This window comes from Pipra filicauda, unplaced genomic scaffold (genome assembly GCF_003945595.2).
Source record: "Pipra filicauda isolate LSUMZ 115617 unplaced genomic scaffold, ASM394559v2 scaffold75_size2874737_pilon, whole genome shotgun sequence".
Taxonomy (NCBI): Eukaryota; Metazoa; Chordata; class Aves; order Passeriformes; family Pipridae; genus Pipra; species Pipra filicauda.
This window is the reverse complement of record NW_024104931.1, coordinates 924,359-940,262: the sequence shown is the minus strand read 5'-3', so window position 1 is coordinate 940,262 and position 15,904 is coordinate 924,359. Positions and strand designations below refer to the sequence as shown.

At 57.5% G+C, this 15,904-nt stretch overlaps 1 protein-coding gene across 2 annotated transcripts; it reads left to right on the top strand.

Moving 5' to 3' along the window:
* The first annotated feature begins 9,730 nt into the window (after positions 1 to 9,730).
* PGF (placental growth factor) lies at positions 9,731 to 15,652 on the top strand. 2 transcript variants are annotated; one of them, XM_039389723.1, is made up of 7 exons: positions 9,731 to 9,841; positions 10,013 to 10,052; positions 10,701 to 10,897; positions 12,342 to 12,418; positions 14,106 to 14,135; positions 14,225 to 14,244; positions 15,015 to 15,652. In XM_039389723.1, the coding sequence occupies exons 1-7, from the start codon at positions 9,776 to 9,778 to the stop codon at positions 15,077 to 15,079; spliced, it is 495 nt and encodes a 164-aa protein (XP_039245657.1). In that variant the 5' UTR covers positions 9,731 to 9,775; the 3' UTR covers positions 15,080 to 15,652. The 2 variants fall into 2 exon arrangements, with proteins under 2 accessions (XP_039245657.1, XP_027575875.2); XM_027720074.2 differs by having other exon boundaries at positions 14,225 to 14,287.
* The last annotated feature ends 252 nt before the right edge of the window (positions 15,653 to 15,904 follow it).

Below are 15,904 nucleotides of genomic sequence, written 5' to 3'. Positions count from 1 at the left end.
GCTTCCGCCACGCCGCCGCTCCATTGGCAGGGCTGCCGAGGTACGCCCGCCCCCCAGCGGCGGCCAGCCAATGAGCGGCGGCGCTGCCGTTTCCCGGAAGACGGGCGGGGCCCGGGGCCGCGGGTAGGCCCGCCCGGAGGGGTTTACTTTGGACCAGGCGGCGGGCTGGGGGTGAAAAGCCAAAGCAAATGGGCTGGGAAAGGCGCAGTTCCTGGCAGTCCAATTGTTCTTGCTGGCAGAGACAGAACCGGCCCTGGATAAGGCAGGAATGTAGCTCCTTTGTGTCTGGTTCCTGGAGCAATGTGTTCAAGGAACAGGCAGGAGCCACGGAATGATTCTCATTGCCGTGCTGCTTTACTCTGTGGCTCTGATCTGTGTCCTGTTGTTTTAGATTAGGAAATCAAAGCAAACTGGCTTATGCTGGAAGTTTTCAGCAGTTGCTTCATGCAGAGGCCTGTGGGGCCTTGGATGTTCCTCACATCTTTTTTGTGCTTGTCTGGTCCCTTTAGGACTCGCCCTACAGCCAGCTGCCATCCAGCGACTGTTGGGTCTCCGGCAAGATACCAGCAGCTGGTGTGCTGGCTCTTCAGGACTTAATGCAGGTGATTTGTCATCCAAAACCTGAGGTGGACTGAGAGTCCTTCCAGACCTCTCTCCTCCTCCTTCCTCAAGTGCCCCTGTATGCCTGGAAGCCAGAGCACCCGGCAGCCTGGAAAAGGAAGCTTGCCACATCCCTCCAACACCTGGCAAAAGGCTATGCTTCTGGATTTGGCTGGATGTGCTTGCAGGGGACTATGGCCCTGACTGGAATTCAGAGTTTCCCTCCATGAAGAGCTTGTCTTGTCCTTTGCCCCTGGAGAGAGTCAGTGGAGAGTGACAGGATTTGCCCAGCTATTGGCTCTGCTGTGCTGACTGGCCACGTCCTGCTTCCCTGATGCCTTCTCTCCTCCTTTTCTTCCTGTGAGTGTCTGTTTTCTTCCATCACATGTAAATCAGAGGCTTCCTGGAGCAAGGCCTGCCCAGCTCTGCATCTCTGTGGGGAAACCCCATCCCCCTTTGCCCTTCTGCACAGCCATGTTGCAGGTAGGGCAGGGCAGGGCTGCCTGTACCCATCAGCTGCCTGCTGCTGCCCCTGGCTGTGCCCATGCAGTGCTGTGTGCCAGCTGCCTTGGTGAGCAGAAACAGCTCCCACACGTGCACCCGGGGACTGGGACATGCAGTGAATTAGCAAAAAAAAAAATCATTGCTTTGGAGCTTTCCTTTGTTTACTTATCTTGCTAGTAAACAGAGCAGCTCTTGGAGATTAGGCAGGACAGAGAAGAGGAAGGGAAACTGGGCCCTGAGGTTATGACCTCCTTGTGGGTGCTGGGCTGTTTACATTCCCTGCTCCAGTCTCAGTAACTATTATGAGACAGTTTCTTCCCAGTGCCTTGCCAGGCTGCACAGCTTTTCCCCTTTTTGTGCTGTTCTTGCCCTGTTCCCTACAGCACTTTCTGCTGGGCACTGCTGCCACAGCTGGCATAAGAGAGCTGGCAGTCTGGTGTCCCCTGAGGGGCAGAGTCCTGCACTTGGTCTGTTGCCTTGTGTTTCATGAATGAAAGCCTCCGAATGGGGATTTCAGGAGTTGTTAGCCTTGCATAGCTGAGCTGAGCCAGAACCTGTGGCTCTCTGGAGAGCTGAAAGGCAAAAGCCAGGCTGCTCAGGAGGACCATGGCTACAAGACATCTGGTTGTCATTAGCCAGCAGCTACTGTCAGGACCCAGTGAGTTAGACAAGGAGTGCCCAGGAGGACTGAAAATGAGAGTGAGGAGGAGGAGTGACAGCAAAGGCAGTGCAGGGACTGTGGGGCAAATGGAGAAGGCAGCTGGAAAGATGCATGTTGGTGTCCTGGTGTACAGGACACAAAAATCTTGCTGCCTTGTAGGCTGTCCTGGCCACTGTGGCAGAAGCAATAAGATGGGGGGTGTATGTGTGCATCCGTAGGCAGCTGGAAGGAGTCTCACCTGGTGGTCCACAGCTGCTGAGTTTCAGAGCAGGACGCCCCCTCTGCTGCTACAGACACAGCCTCCTCCACAGCACACCCTCCTTCCCTTCCTGGGTGTACCCAGGACTCTGGGGCAGAGTCGATGGCTTCAGCTTCCCAGCTGGTGCATGAGCAAGCAAGGAAGCTGACACAACTGCAGATGGTGCTGGTGCTGAAGACAAAAGAGCTGAGTAGGGGATGAGCTGGCTGGATAAGCATGGCAGCACGTTTTATGGGCCTGCAGTGGGGCTGAAAACTGTCTCACCTCCTTGGAGAGCTGCCAGCCTACCCAGGACAGCATCCTGCTCTGTACCATCAGGGATGGCTACTGGAGACACTGCTTTCCTCCTCCCAGTGAATTCTGCATCCCTGGAGGCTGAATGTCATCCCCCAAGTGCTCATGTGAGGGAGGACAAGGCAGGATAGAGGCTGGGTAGAGCCTGGGAGCACTGGAACATCATGTACTGGGAGGCTGTTTGGATTAGAAACTCTCAGCGGGTAAGTGCGCTGGACGAAATGCCAGGGAGGGGAATCAGTTTCCTGAGCTCTAGTAATTGGACTCGTCTGCAACACCAAAGTGAGCTGCTCACGCTCAGCACAGGCGAAAGGAAGGAGCCAGGAGAGGAGAGCCAGCCGAGCCACGGCCCAGCAGGAGCAACAGTGCAGGCTGTCAGCACAGCATGGACTGTGAAGACTGGATGGGCAACATGGGAAGAAGCAGTGTTACTGCTAGGTGCCTAAGCCACTTGCTGAGCGCAAGTGACTGAGTTAAGAATGTCACAGTGCACGGGAGTGGGGGGAACATGAAGCACAGTCTAAGAGGAAGGATGCACCAAAGGTATCTTTGGTGTGACATGATTGCTCTTTGGAAAGTCCATGCTCAAATGCCTGAGACAAAAACAAGTCAATCCCAAAGCTCTTGCAGCCACCGATGTAGAGGCAGGAGTGAATGTGGTGAAGGGCTGAGGGAGCCCAAACCAGTGTTTTCGGCATGCTACGGGGGAGAAAGTAGATCACTTAGTAAGTCAAGGGGATGAAAATAATGAGCTGAACTGAGTGTGGAATGCATGTTTAAAACTCAAGCTTCTAGGAAAAGAAGACAAATCCCCCAAACAAACAGCTGGTGATCAAATGCAGGTACGTGAATAGCTGGAAAGCTGACCTCTGCAGCTCTGCAGGCGCACGCACACATTGTCTGAGTCATCAACAGTTTTGGCATGCTTGAAATTCGCATCTGACGCTGCAGGTACCAGGGCACGTGTTCTGCTGGTCTTCGCTGATGACCCTGGTAACAACTGTCTCCTAAACTGGTCATCCTCTGGAAAGCCTGGCTGCCATAACTGCCTGGGTGGCCAAAGAGAAACAGGCAGGGCTTGCTTTGGGGAATAGCAGGATGGATTTAGTGCCTCAGGTTAGTGAAGGATTTGATGCAGCTTTTGCTCGGCCGCCCGTGTGTACGTGCGCTTGTCTCTGCCTGGAAAATGGCTGCTGTCTCATCCTCACGTCAGCACAGCACCCACAGGCAGGCTGATCCCATAGCCAGACCCTTGCAATACCAATGGAGTCCACAATCCCCATGGAAAATGAGTAGGCGGTTCTGAATTTGGCTCAGGAACCATCTCTCCTGCCAGCAAGTTTGAATTTGCACCCCACTCCTTTTAGGAGCCTTAAAAATAGAGACCAAGGCTGGGAAGCAGGAAGGTTTTTCTAGGGCTTGTTGTGGAAGCAGCCCAGGGTGGGCTGTGTCTCGCCCTTCCCGGCCCCTGGGAGAGGCATGGGAAGCTGGCGTCCGAATGCCTTCCCTGGATGTGGATCCTCACTTGTCGGCTCATTCAGCTATGGCAGTTGCCCAGGTTTCCTCTTGGGATGCAGGCAGCTGGAGGCAGCCAGTTCAAAGGCCAGGCTGGTCAGGAAGAGATGAGGGAAGTGTGGGAAGTCACTGCATGTCATGTAGGAAAATGAACCGCAACAAGGGATGACGGAGCAATGTACAGAGCTGGGCAGGAGGTGCTGTCCTCAGCATCACTAGCAGTGTGCTGGGCCTTCATACCCTGAAAAGGCGTTGGCTTTGCCTAGTGCCACCAAAGGCACAAGGACTCAAAAAGCTCAGTGGCATTGTGCAGGTGTTGGCTATGGCTCTGTCACTGCTCAGAGGATACATGGCAGGCTGGTTGGGCCACAGAGGAGGTGATGCTGGAGGCCCATCCCTCCAGGCCGGCTTCAGAGAAGCTCTGGAGCAAACCTGGTGCAGCTGCAGGAAGCCAAGCCCTTGGGGTGAGACAAAGTGTGGCCTGGATGCTTTGTGGTCACCAAGGGGGTCCGTGACACCAGCAGTCTGGGCTGCTTCCTGGTCACCAGCCAGCTCCCCACAGTTCCTCTGCTCACGCGCTCCCGGCAGTGCAGCTGGCCCCGGGATTGCTTTGCTCATTGTCTGCTGCGGGTGATGGCAGCTATTCAGCGGCTGCCAGGTTTCAGGGAAAGGGAGAGATGAGCCACTCCTCCACCCACGTTCTGGGAAAGCCTCTGGGATGAAGCCCTGCCGATGCACACGTTCATTCCTCAGCAAGGAGAGTGTGCTGTGGAGCCTGCATCCCCCTCTGTCCACATCCCACAGCCCCCTTATCAGCAGGCATGATGCAGGGGAGCAGAGCTTGGAAGCAGCCCTGGCTGCTGCCCCATCGCACATAATAGTGGCGTCTGCTGCTCCCGTCTCCTTGCCTGTTTGCCTTCCAGAGCTAGGCAGAGTCTTGCCATCACTATTATTTTGCTTTGTGTCAATATTATGACAGCTAAAAGCAGGAGAACTGCATCCACATGATAAGCAGCCAGAAGCTCTGGGCTGGGTGTGGATCGGGTTCCAGTTTGGCAGGGGAGAAAAGTGCCTGGCAGCCCCTGCCCACTGGCTGACTGGGCCTGGAAAGCTGGGAGGTGAGGGCCAGCAGCAGAGCAGCAGGCAGTTCATGCCTGGGTGCCTCTCCTCTCCATTCAGTGCTCACTGCCCTTTCCCCAGGGTAGATGAAACATGATAAATGTGCAGAATATGCTTGCTTCTCTGGTGGAAAAGTAACCTCTATCTGTTTCCTGGGGAGAGGGCTGCTCTGCTCCCACTGGGAGAGTCTCACCCCTCCCGCGGTTACCGTACCCTGTGCCTCCCGCCCCGTGCAGGCCCAGGGTGTTCCATCTCTGCTGGTGGCGGAAGGTCACACACACTGCTACACCAGTCTGTCCTGGCCACAGTCCTTGTTTTTCCCAAACAGCATTCTGCAGCTGCTGGAGAGAAATTTGTGCAGGCTTTCTGGGGTTTGGAGGCTCAGGTCCCACCCGGGGCTTCAGGAGAGGAGCTTGGACAGAAGAGGGTGAGGTGTGCTGTGAGTGCTGTGTCACTGTGGACTCTCAGCAGCTCATGTGCAAGGGGCTGTTGTTTTTGCATAGTGACTGCACTTGCTGTTGGGGCTGCTGACAGAACACTTACCTGTAGGCACCCACCTATGCTCAGGGCTGCAATTTGGCTCCTCACCCTGCTCCTGGTTGTGCATTCCTGCAAACACCCATGGTCTGGCCAGTCCCTGCCGCATGTGGCTGCTCATCCCCTGGACACTGAGCATGGGTGCCCAGCAGGGTGTGCTCCCTAGTCCCCTCCCCACCAGGCACAGCTGACTGATGGCTGGGCTGGGAGATGGCTTGTGGTCATTAACCCTCCCATCCACTGCTGGCATTGCTTTGCCATCTGCCCACAGCTTTGCCCTGGTGGGAAGGCAACTCTGTCCCCTGCCCCAGGCTCAGTCTCAGCCCTGAACTAAGCCTGTGCTGAAAGTGGAAGTGCTAAGCTGAGCAGTACTGGGTCGACCTGTTCCTGGAGCACTGGCTGGATGAGGGCCACGGCTTCCCAGGGCTTGGATCTGACAATGTCAAGGACCTCCTCCTTGGTGGCATTGTCCGTGTCCCCATGGGGGATTTAAGTCATGCCTGGAAGCAGCATCCAGGCTTGCCACAAGTTCCCATTGCCCAGGTCCTCTGCCTTGAGTGCTCTCAGATAGCCCTTGTGCCCATCCCATGCCCCTCCGAATCTCTTGTATGACCTAGGCCAGCCCCCAGTGCCTGTGACCCATGGGGACCAGGCATGCTGTCCCAAGGCATGGGGCTGGACTGTCAGGTGCCTGTGGTTTTGGTTGTGGGTCCCCAGGGAGGCTGAACTCCCCTCCCCAGGAACCAAAACAAACACCAGAGTTCCTGCCACGTGCGGCCGGGGCTGACTAAGGCCGGACGCTTCCGTCTGCCGCGGGCAGCAGTGGCCGGGGCTGTGAGCCACCACCACTGGGGTGCACGGCACAGCCCATTTCCCCCTATTGTCATTCTCCCCCTCAGCAAACACATCCCCCTGTGCACCTGGGCTGGGAGAGGCACTGACGCCACCGTGGCCAGCCGCCAGGGATGAGAGATGTGCTGCCAAGGGCATCTTTCGGAGTCAGATCTGCTGCAGCAGAGCTCTGAGGAGTCCTTAAGGGCCCAGGTGCCCAGGCAGGTTGTTTGCAAGTTGTTTCCTTGAGGAGCAACACTGACCATCCAGGGGTCACTGGTGCAGCCCTGCTTGCCTGCAAGGGCACTGGAGAGCCCCGCATTTCCCATAAGTCAGCAGCAGTCTTCTGGCAGAGAGGTCTAGGTCCCTGCTGTCCTGAGGCTAGGGCTGGGGAGGCCCCTGCCAGACCATTCCCATCCTCATTCTTACTCTCAAATGCAGGTACAAACAGCTCCAACAGCCAGTCTCAAGCCCCTCTGCCTTTCACCTTGCATCCCCACTGCAGAGACAAAAGCTGCAGATGATTGATCTGGTTTACCTCATCATTAGCCATTGGACCAAGCCACTGATAGTAGAGATTAGGAGAGTCTCTTACGAGAGATCAGGGCCAGGGAAAGCAATCAAATGAAACAGCAAGGGTGAGACATGGGTGCTGTGGGATAAAGGGTAGGTGTGAGGAGCCCAGTGCCTTACATCCTTGTGCTGCTTTGACCTCGGGGCTGCATTCACAGTGCAAGACGTAGGTAGCTGCTGGAGGGGCTCTTGCCCACTGGGGTCAGCCACGTAGAGGGTGACTGTGCCAGGCGCTAGAGCATAGAAGGTTTGGCACTTCCCTTGGAGGAAGCCTAAAGCTTTGATGAGACTGACTCTGGTGTCCTAAATAGCAGTAGAACAAAAATAATGCCCTGAGGATTTCAGAGGTGGGCTCTTTCTACGTGAGATGCCAAAGGTGGGATTTTGCAGGGGATAAGTTGCCCACAAAGGGATTTTGATGCTGAAATGGGGCTGTTTTACAGAAAAGGTGACTTAGAGGGACCTCACCTGTGATGCACAGGGTGAGGTTTTGCAGGGGAGAGCAGCTGCCTGCTCTGGGCTCCTTCAGTGCTCATGGGCAGCCAAGGGTCTTGCTCTTGCCCCTTACCCAGAAGATGTAGGCAGCATGGAGGTGACGCTGTTCCCTCGCAGGGATGTGCCATGGCATGCTTGCAGCCGGGTGCCAGGGCTGGCCTTCCCCACTGGACAGCCAGGGTTCACTGGCACCAAGGAGCCACAGCAAGCTTTGTGAGCAGGGCAGGGAGGTGGCACAGACAGGCAGTGGCATATTCAAGGCAATGCTCTCATCCAGCAGCCACTGCATGGGGCTCACCGAAGGGGAGGCATCTGCTCTTTAAGGAAACATCTCTATTTGCCTTATGTCCCTGGCTGTCCCTTGAGCCTCCTCTGTCCCTTGTTCCCAAAGTGCGTAACGCTGCTCCCCAGAGCCGGGTGGGAGGCGGTGCGAGGGACATGCCGGTACATTTATAGAATCGACCTCCAGCCCTATCCTGCAGCTGGGGAGGAGCAGGTTTGGCCCCAGGGACGGAGCATGGCGGAGGGGAAACCAAGCAATTGTGGCCCTAGCCAGCTGGATGTTTCTCCCATAGGCAGGAGGATGTTGCTGGTCACAGGTTACCAGTGTCCAAATATTATTTCTCTTCTCCTGTCTCTGTTCCATGCTGCCTAGAAAGTGGATGCTCATCCCAGGAATGTAAACTCTGCCCAAGGCCTCTGAGGAAACAGCTTCAGACCAGGAACAGGATTGCACTCGGCAATTAAGGGCTGGTCTCCCCAGCCACAGGGCTCCTGGGGGAGAGCCCTTTGCTCCAGCGCCAGAGGCTGGCCTTGTGTCTGAGAGGTGGCCCCAAGGGACCTTCCTGCAAGGACAGGCGTGAGGCCCCGTGTGGTCACGGTCTTTGCAATAACAGGATTCTCTCTGTCCAACGAGTTGGAAGCAGCTGCTGCTCAGGGCGGCCTCTGCTCTTAGGTGGGAGGAAATGCTCCCTTCACCCCCATCTCACAACTATCCCTGTGGAAGGTGTGTGGGGGGGTCCCCTTGGCCCAGGAGAGTCCATAGGATGATAGAGGGAGAGCATGGGCATGCTCCAGTCGTGATGTTAAAGATGTTACCTGCTCCTTGCTGCTGAGCCAGTGGTGAGAGTATGAACAGGCACCAAAGCCCCCAGCAGCTGCTGAGCTGGTGCTGTGACGCTGAGTGATGAACTGCAGCGCACCAGGACCCGCAGTGGGGCTGGGATTTCTGTGTGCTTATCTCTCCATCATCTCCATGCTAATTTGCCAGGCTTTGCTCCAGCAGCTTTCTCACACACTCAGTAGTACCAACGCCTAGAAGCTCTGGACAGAGCTCAGCTCCCACTGACGCCTGAGCCGCTGCCACCTGCACGGCCCAAGAGGGCTGAGGACAGGCAGCTGGCATGTCCTGCATACCCACAGGTATGCTGTGGGACAGGCCACTGATGTCTTCATGCTGCAGGGACGGACCTCACACAGTGGTGGGTAGGGAAGCCCTGGAGCAGCCTCCCCACTCTCCCAGGAGGACAGAAACATGAATCCTGGCATGGATACAGAGCCCATTATTTCCCTGGGACCTGCAGCCCACAAGGGATCGTGTTGCGTGCTGGCATCTCTTCACACTTCCCTTAGTTCCAGAGTCCCTGGCCGCTGGGGCTTAAAAATAGAACAGAAAAGGCCACAGAGCTCCTCTGGGCTGGCAGCAGGATTAGGGCCCAGACCCACTGTGCACCCTTCCCTTCCAAGTTTGAGGGACCCGCCATGGTGGACAGAACCAGGATGCCGTACTTGGGGCTAGTGGTGGCTGGAAATCCTCTGAAAGGGCTCCGGTGGGGCAGGCACGGGGCAGTTTGCCCCACGGAATGGGGTGGGTGGACGGTCACGAGATGTCTGAGTGGGGGGACAGGACAACAGCAAGGGAATGAGAAGGATGGGTGGGGAAGGGGCTGTCGTGTGGGCACAGGGCAGCCAGGTAGGCGCAAGGTGCGTGACGAGCATGGGAGCCCAACACAGCCCCGGGGCTTCCCGCCCGCCGGGGATGCACCGGGCACGGGCCGGTCCCTTGAAGCGCCAGGGTAGCCCGATGGAGAAACGGCCGGAGGCAGCGCGGGGGGCTGGAGGAGGGGGCTCCGCCACGCCCGGGGGCACCGGCCGTCCCCGCGGCCGCCGGGGCCGGGCACCTGCTCCCGCCCCGCGGCGGGGCCGGGGCGGGGCCGCGGCGGGGCGGTGGCGGTGAAATACGGCGACAGAGCGGGGCGCGCTCCCATGGCCCGGCGGCGGCAGAGGCGGCACGGCGGGGCCGGTGGCCCGGCGGCGGGGCGGCTATGCCGGGGGCGGCGGGGCGGGAGCGGCGGCGCTGAGTCGGTGCCGTGGCGGCGGGAGCGGCGATGCGGCTGCTCGGCGCCTTCCTGCGGCTACTGGTGGCCGGGACGCTGGGGGCGCCGCCCGCCCCGGTGAGAGCCGAGGGGTGGGAGGGGAATCGGAGCGGGGGCAACCTCGTCCCCCCGGTGCCGCTGCTCGGGGTGGCCGTGACGGCCGGGGCAGCTCCTCTCGGCGCTGGGCGGGGGAGCGGCGGCGGGTCGCCCCGTGCCCCCCCGCTAGCGCCCGCCTTTCCCTCCCCGCAGGCCCCGGAGGAGCGGGGGACCGCCAGCGCGGAGTCACCCGGTGAGTTGGCTGTGGGCGGCCGCCGGTGCCCCGGCTGGGAGGGGGCGGCAGTCCTGGGAGGGCTGCGCGCCGGGCCGGGGGGCGCTCGGTGTTCTCTGGGGTATTTTGCCTCCAGAGCCCCGCGGCGACGCCCGGGGAGGCAGCGGGGAGCTGTGCCGGGGTTCGGTCCCGCAGCTGTTTCCCGCAGCCCGTCCCGGGCGCTTGCGGTACCGGGCACCGCCGCGGGCGGGAGCGGAGCGCAGCCCTGTCTCTGGCTTGCCGTCACTCCGATGCCGGCGTGCGGGGTCCCGAGTGGGAGCGCTCTGCTCCAGCTGCCTTCTGCTCTCCCCTCTGGGAAGCCCGAAGGGGCGGCTCTCTGCCCGAGGGAGGGCTGGAGAGCGGGGGAGCCCCGCCGCTGCGGGGGCCGCGAGTGAGCAGAATGCTTGGGGAGGAGACGGAGCTGGCGGGCAGAGGGAGAAAGAGCCCATCGGGGTGGCTGTGGTGGCTGTGCGAGCCCCCCGCACCAGTAAGTGATGGACTTACTGGGCAAAGGGGGTCCTCTGCATCCCTGTGCCCCATGATGGCTGTAGGACCCCACCGCGGCTGCTGCACCTGCCCTGGCGGCCTCTCTGGACGCCTCCTTATAGACCCTGTCCCGGTCTCTTGCAGTCCTGACTTTTCGGGAGATCTGGAATCGTAGTTTCTGCCGGCCGCTGGAGCAGCTGGTAGACGTCACTAACGAATTCCCCAACGAGGTGGAGTACATTTTCAGACCCTCCTGCGTCTCCCTGCAGCGCTGTGGAGGCTGTTGTGGGGACGAGGGTCTCCGCTGCGTCCCCGTGGAGACCAGCACGGTCACCATGCAGGTACGCGCTGCCCCTGCGGGGCCGTGGCTGCTCCGCGGAGGTAGTGGGCTGTTCATCAAGCACCGGGAGGGTGAACTTGCAGACATCGTAGCAGCATGGCTAACAAGGGAGGGGGCTCACAGCTGCTCAAATGCATGCCAAGCCAGGAGGGTCCCTCTGCCGGCTCTTTGGGCTTACCCCTGAGGTCAGGCGTCACCCCTGGTGGTACTGGCCTCACTCCCTGCTTCCCTGCCCTCTCCTTTTTGTGTGGGCCATCTTGCTCATTGCTGTCATCTTTCTAGACTTTCCCTGTCTTGTGATGGTGTTGGGTGTCTTCCACTTGCCCATGACTGCCTGCTGGGACAAAGCGGGCGCTGCCCCTGAATCGCAGGGAGAAGTGAGGCTCTCCTGTATCAGATGATGCCTGTGGTGGTGCTGACAGTGAATGCCTCCACGCTGAGGGCGTGTTGAACATGAAGGGCTGAGCCAGCCACATTTTCAGTCCCCACTGTGAGAGCTGTGAGATGTGGGATGGGACATCCTGGGCTGGTCGACTCTTCCCCAGGCATTGGGCAGCAGCTGTCCTCACTGCAGCCCTTCCACTGTGCTGCCAGAGATCAACCTGCTGATGCTTCAGGGAGCAGGGAAAAGCTCTGCTTTGCCATGGATGACAGATTAGAGTGTGCCTGCAATAAATCATCAGTGATTTTGGTCCCTCAGGGTTTGAAAGTGTGGTGGGAAAGGCAGGGTGGGAGTTTCCAAAAACTCTTGGCTGAGGTGGAGCAAGGGCCTGACATGAACAAGAGGCAGCTCCCCAAGCATAGGTCTCCCTCCATAGGAAGGATCCTACTACTGTGCACAGGATGGCAATGCTAGACACTTCTGCAGGGGCTAGTGTGAATCACATTGATAATGAACATACTCTGTGAAGCCCCTGGATGTCTATCCTTAACTTCAGGCTGGGCTGTGGAGTGACACGTGATAGGGCAAATCCTGTACTTCTGGATGGGAGAGTCACTGTGATACTGACTCCAGTCAGTTCACACTCAGTGCTGTGGGAAAGGGAATGGGAGGAGGCAGTAGCAATGGGAATGGTCTGGAAAACCTGCCGATGGAGGATATTTCCTTCAGAGAAGGGAGATGTGCAAAGTGGTCAAATATGGGAAAGCTTTCCACAATGGCAGACACAGAAAAATATCTTCTAAGGCTGGGAAATCCCAAGACCATGGGACTTAAATTAAAGCCCTGAAGACATGGAATGGCACTAGCAGAGCCTCCCAAGCTGCTGGGGCAGCTGGACCTGGCCGGTGCTGCCTACGTGTAGAGATGGAGTCTCTGTTGTTGGAGGTCCTGAGGAACAGGTTAGACATGCGTCTTCCTGGGAGGCTGGGGTGGCAAGGCACTGGCTCAGGAGCCCTTTCAGCCCCCTCCTGCTGCTGGGAAGTAACCTTTGCTCCTCTTTCAGCTCCTGAAGATAAAACCAAATGGGGAGGCACCCTACGTGGAGATGGCGTTCACTGAGCACAAGCAGTGCGAGTGCAGGTAGGGACCCCTGGGCTTGTTTTACACCTCCAGCAAGAGTGACCCTGCCAGCTCACCCTGCATGTGGGACAGGAATGCACTGGGGGCACCCTGTCTGTGCTGAGACCCGTTCACACTAGGGTTTGATGGTCCTTATGGCCTTTGTTCAGCTGCAGGCTGCACCACACCTCTGCATCTGCTCCCCACAGCCAAGAGTGTGTGGCATTGTGCCCCAAGGTCAGGCACCACACACCGACTGCAGGGCTGAGGCAACCGTGGCTCTGTGAGGAGGCATGCCTGTGCCCCCCAGCCCTGCGGCTGCCTTGGCATGCCTGTGCTCCTCTGGCCAGAGGATCTGCCTGTGGCTAAAGGAGCAAGGCCAATGGCTCTGAGGCAGGTGTTTGGTGTGTCCAGGCTGGTGGCTCAGAGGGAAGTCCATGGCTTGGTATGCTTGAGTGTGACTATGGCCCAAAGAGAAAGCTCAACAGCTGGGCCTTGGGCCTCCATTTAATGGATACTGCTCCAGACAGAGCTGGGAAGCAGAGGTCTACATCCAAGCCAACAAATGAAAGCTTGAAACATGCAACACCAACATGGCATGGATATCCAGCACAGGAATGGATGTGGCACCCGCCTGCCACATACTCCTGGCACCTAGTCAACCCCTTGAGGTGCTCACTGTGTCCCAGAAGTGGTGAAAGCTTGGGCAGGATGGGGCCTCTGCCTGGAGACTGCAGTGCTGTGGGAGCAGTCAGCAGCTCTGGTGCTGCCCGCATCTGGTCCCTGCCACAGAGCCTCTCCAGTATTGTCTGCGTGGAAAGTCCTGGCAATCACTCTCCATGATCCAAAGGTGATTTAGTATTGCAAAAACTGGGGGATGAATGTCCTGCTGGGCAGCCATTAGACACAATCCTTGCCTGGAAGAAGAGCCTGAGGATCCCCGAGTTGGTATTCCCCTGCAATTTTATGAGCAGATGTACTGGAGCAGACCCAGCTCCATACTCTCTCTAGAGTGTCTGTCACTGAATGCAGAAGGGAGAGTGGGAAGAAGCACATGTGTTACTTCCCCCCCTTCACTTCCAGCTATTTTCCATGCAGGGAATTTCCTAAGCTTTTTGTGGTTTTTCTACCTAGGGTAACTCCCAGGGGATCTCCTATGAGCACTTGTGTAGGCTGCCTTAGAATCTGTGAAAACTTCTTGCTGCAACTGCTTTTGGCTTCTCCTTAAGCTTCTTCCACACCTGCACATCACTCCTTTCTGTAGTGCAGGCATGGTAGATGTCCTTGCCTTGACCCCTTAAGGGAATGCTTAAGCCAAGTGTGTTGTGGCTGAGAACCACTACCGAAACTTTGCAGCAAATCCCACATGTCTCTTACTCAGGATGTTGCATCTTGTTTAAGTATGAGCTATGAAAGCTGTTGCTGAGAGCAGCTGAGACTTAACTTACCTCATTGGCAAAATGTCACATCCCCAGGGGAGTCACCAAAGCTGGCCAGCCCCTTTGCGGTCTCTGCCTTCTCTCTGCCTACTGTAATTAGCTCCTGGCTGAGGAGTTGATAAAATGGAGAGAAGTGATATTGGGTCTGTTTTAAGCACAAATGATAACAGGTAGATTGTGCTATGAACTGGGGCATGTCAATAAGCCACCTCCTGCAGCTCAACATGCAGCACTGCCCAATAACCACTCCACTCTGTCTTTTTCTGCAGGCCCCGGCAGGACCTGATGAGGTTGGGAAGGTAAGTAACATCGGGGGAACATTACTGGCTGAAATTGTGGGTCTCGTCTCCCACACATCAGCCCCTCTTGTGGTACTTTCCTTTTGAAGGAGGAGGTCCAAGAGCCGAGGTAAGAGAAGACAAGACAAGAAGGGACGGAAAGACTGTGAACTGTAAGTGAGCAGGGGCAGGTGTGGGTGCTGTCTTGTGAGTTAATTTCTTTGGGATGAGCATCTTCTTTAAACATTTAGATCTTTACTGACACTGTGAGAAGTGAGGGATTTGTGCAGAGCAGACACAGAAGAAAGCAGGAGGGGACAGTGGGCAGCTGTGGGGAGATAGGTTTTTTACTGAAGGCTCAATCGGTGCTTCATAGTCTCCAGGCTCAGCTGCTCAAAGCTGGATGGGGTGGGGATGGATGGACTGTTTGACTTGATGGTGCTTAGCTCTATCACCATCATAGACCACACTAGGTTTCCTGAATCCATGAATTTCCAGTTTCAGCCTCATGTTGCTGCCAACTGTGTCTTTCCTGCTGTCCTTGACTGGTCATTGTTTGGGTTATTCTACCCTTTCCATCCTTTAGCTCACTTTCTCAATCCTCTTGCTATGACAGCACAGACTGGTCTCATTGTGGGCACTTCTGAGGTACGTCACCTGTGGCTGGCACTTTCCTCTAGCATTTCCCCATTTTGTCTGAAGCCTGCTGTTAGGGGCTCAACCAGCCCCAGCCCCATCGCTCTCACTCCTCCCTGTGAAGAGGCTGCCTGCAGTCCCTACCCCTGCAGTTCGGTGTCAGAGGGGCCAGGCACAGAGAAGGGGAATCCAGGGCAGGGCCTGGGGGTCCAAGTGTCCCTCTATTTCTGGCAGTGTTCACCCCATGCCATGCTCTCTTTGCAGATGTGGCACACCACGAAGGTAGCCTCTGCTCTGCCCCCAGCCTCGATCTTGCTGCCTGTATTTGAGCCAGTTGCATTTCCCCCTGGCATGGGAGACTTGTGGAATCATGTCCCTCCAAGCTGCACTGGGCAGCAGAACTCTGTCAGGGAAGAGCTGACTGGACTCTTGCCTGACCTTGGTGGGAATACAGCCTGGAACCAAGGACTCCCTTGCCCCATCTGCCCTGTTGGCAGCAGGACAAAAGGACCCATGACCAGGTCTGGGGCTGAAGATGAGGAGCTCAAGCCGTGTGTTGGTGTTCAAGGGCATCCTGGGGACAGCGAGGAGCAGAGCTGGTGGATGTGCTGCTGGAACTGGCTGGGGAGGCCAGCATGATGTGGGAGCAAGCAGAGATGGCTCACAGGGCTGCAAAACTTCTCTGTCCTGTCCGTGCTCTGCAGCTGGGGAGGAAGGAAACCTGGGGCAGGCAAGGCTGCAGGGCTGCATCTGTCCCAGCCTTGGCACGGGACAGCCCAGGAGGATGCCAGGGAGCTTGCTTGGGAAGCTGTAATGGTGGGGAATGGGAGGGAACTGGGCTCCTTGCTTGCAGCCACATCCCAGCCTTGCCCTGCTCAATAAAAGCTGGTGGTGAGAAGTGAGAGCTGGCAGTGTGAGTGCTCCTATCTGCTTTCCAGTAGCTGCAGGCAGGATGCTTCCCCGTGGGCACCCACCCAGGCTGGAGGAGGGCAGTCCTGCAGTGATCCAGGGCTTGTCCCCAGCACCAATCCTTCAGCACCCAAGGGACTGCCTTTGGTTTAATGCTGGAGATGGGCAACCAGCAAGTCAGGACCAAGTTGCTGCCCATGTTGGGACGCTACCCATGTGCTGGAATTCAGCTAGGTACTGGGAGA

Bases quoted from the DNA above. Each gene is read 5' to 3' on its own strand.
- PGF (XM_039389723.1), top strand. From the start codon at position 9,776: ATGCGGCTGCTCGGCGCCTTCCTGCGGCTACTGGTGGCCGGGACGCTG. The intron at 10,053-10,700 runs GTGAGTTGGCTG...GGTCTCTTGCAG, and splicing joins CGCCAGCGCGGAGTCACCCG to TCCTGACTTTTCGGGAGATC. The intron at 14,136-14,224 runs GTAAGTAACATC...TTCCTTTTGAAG, and splicing joins GACCTGATGAGGTTGGGAAG to GAGGAGGTCCAAGAGCCGAG.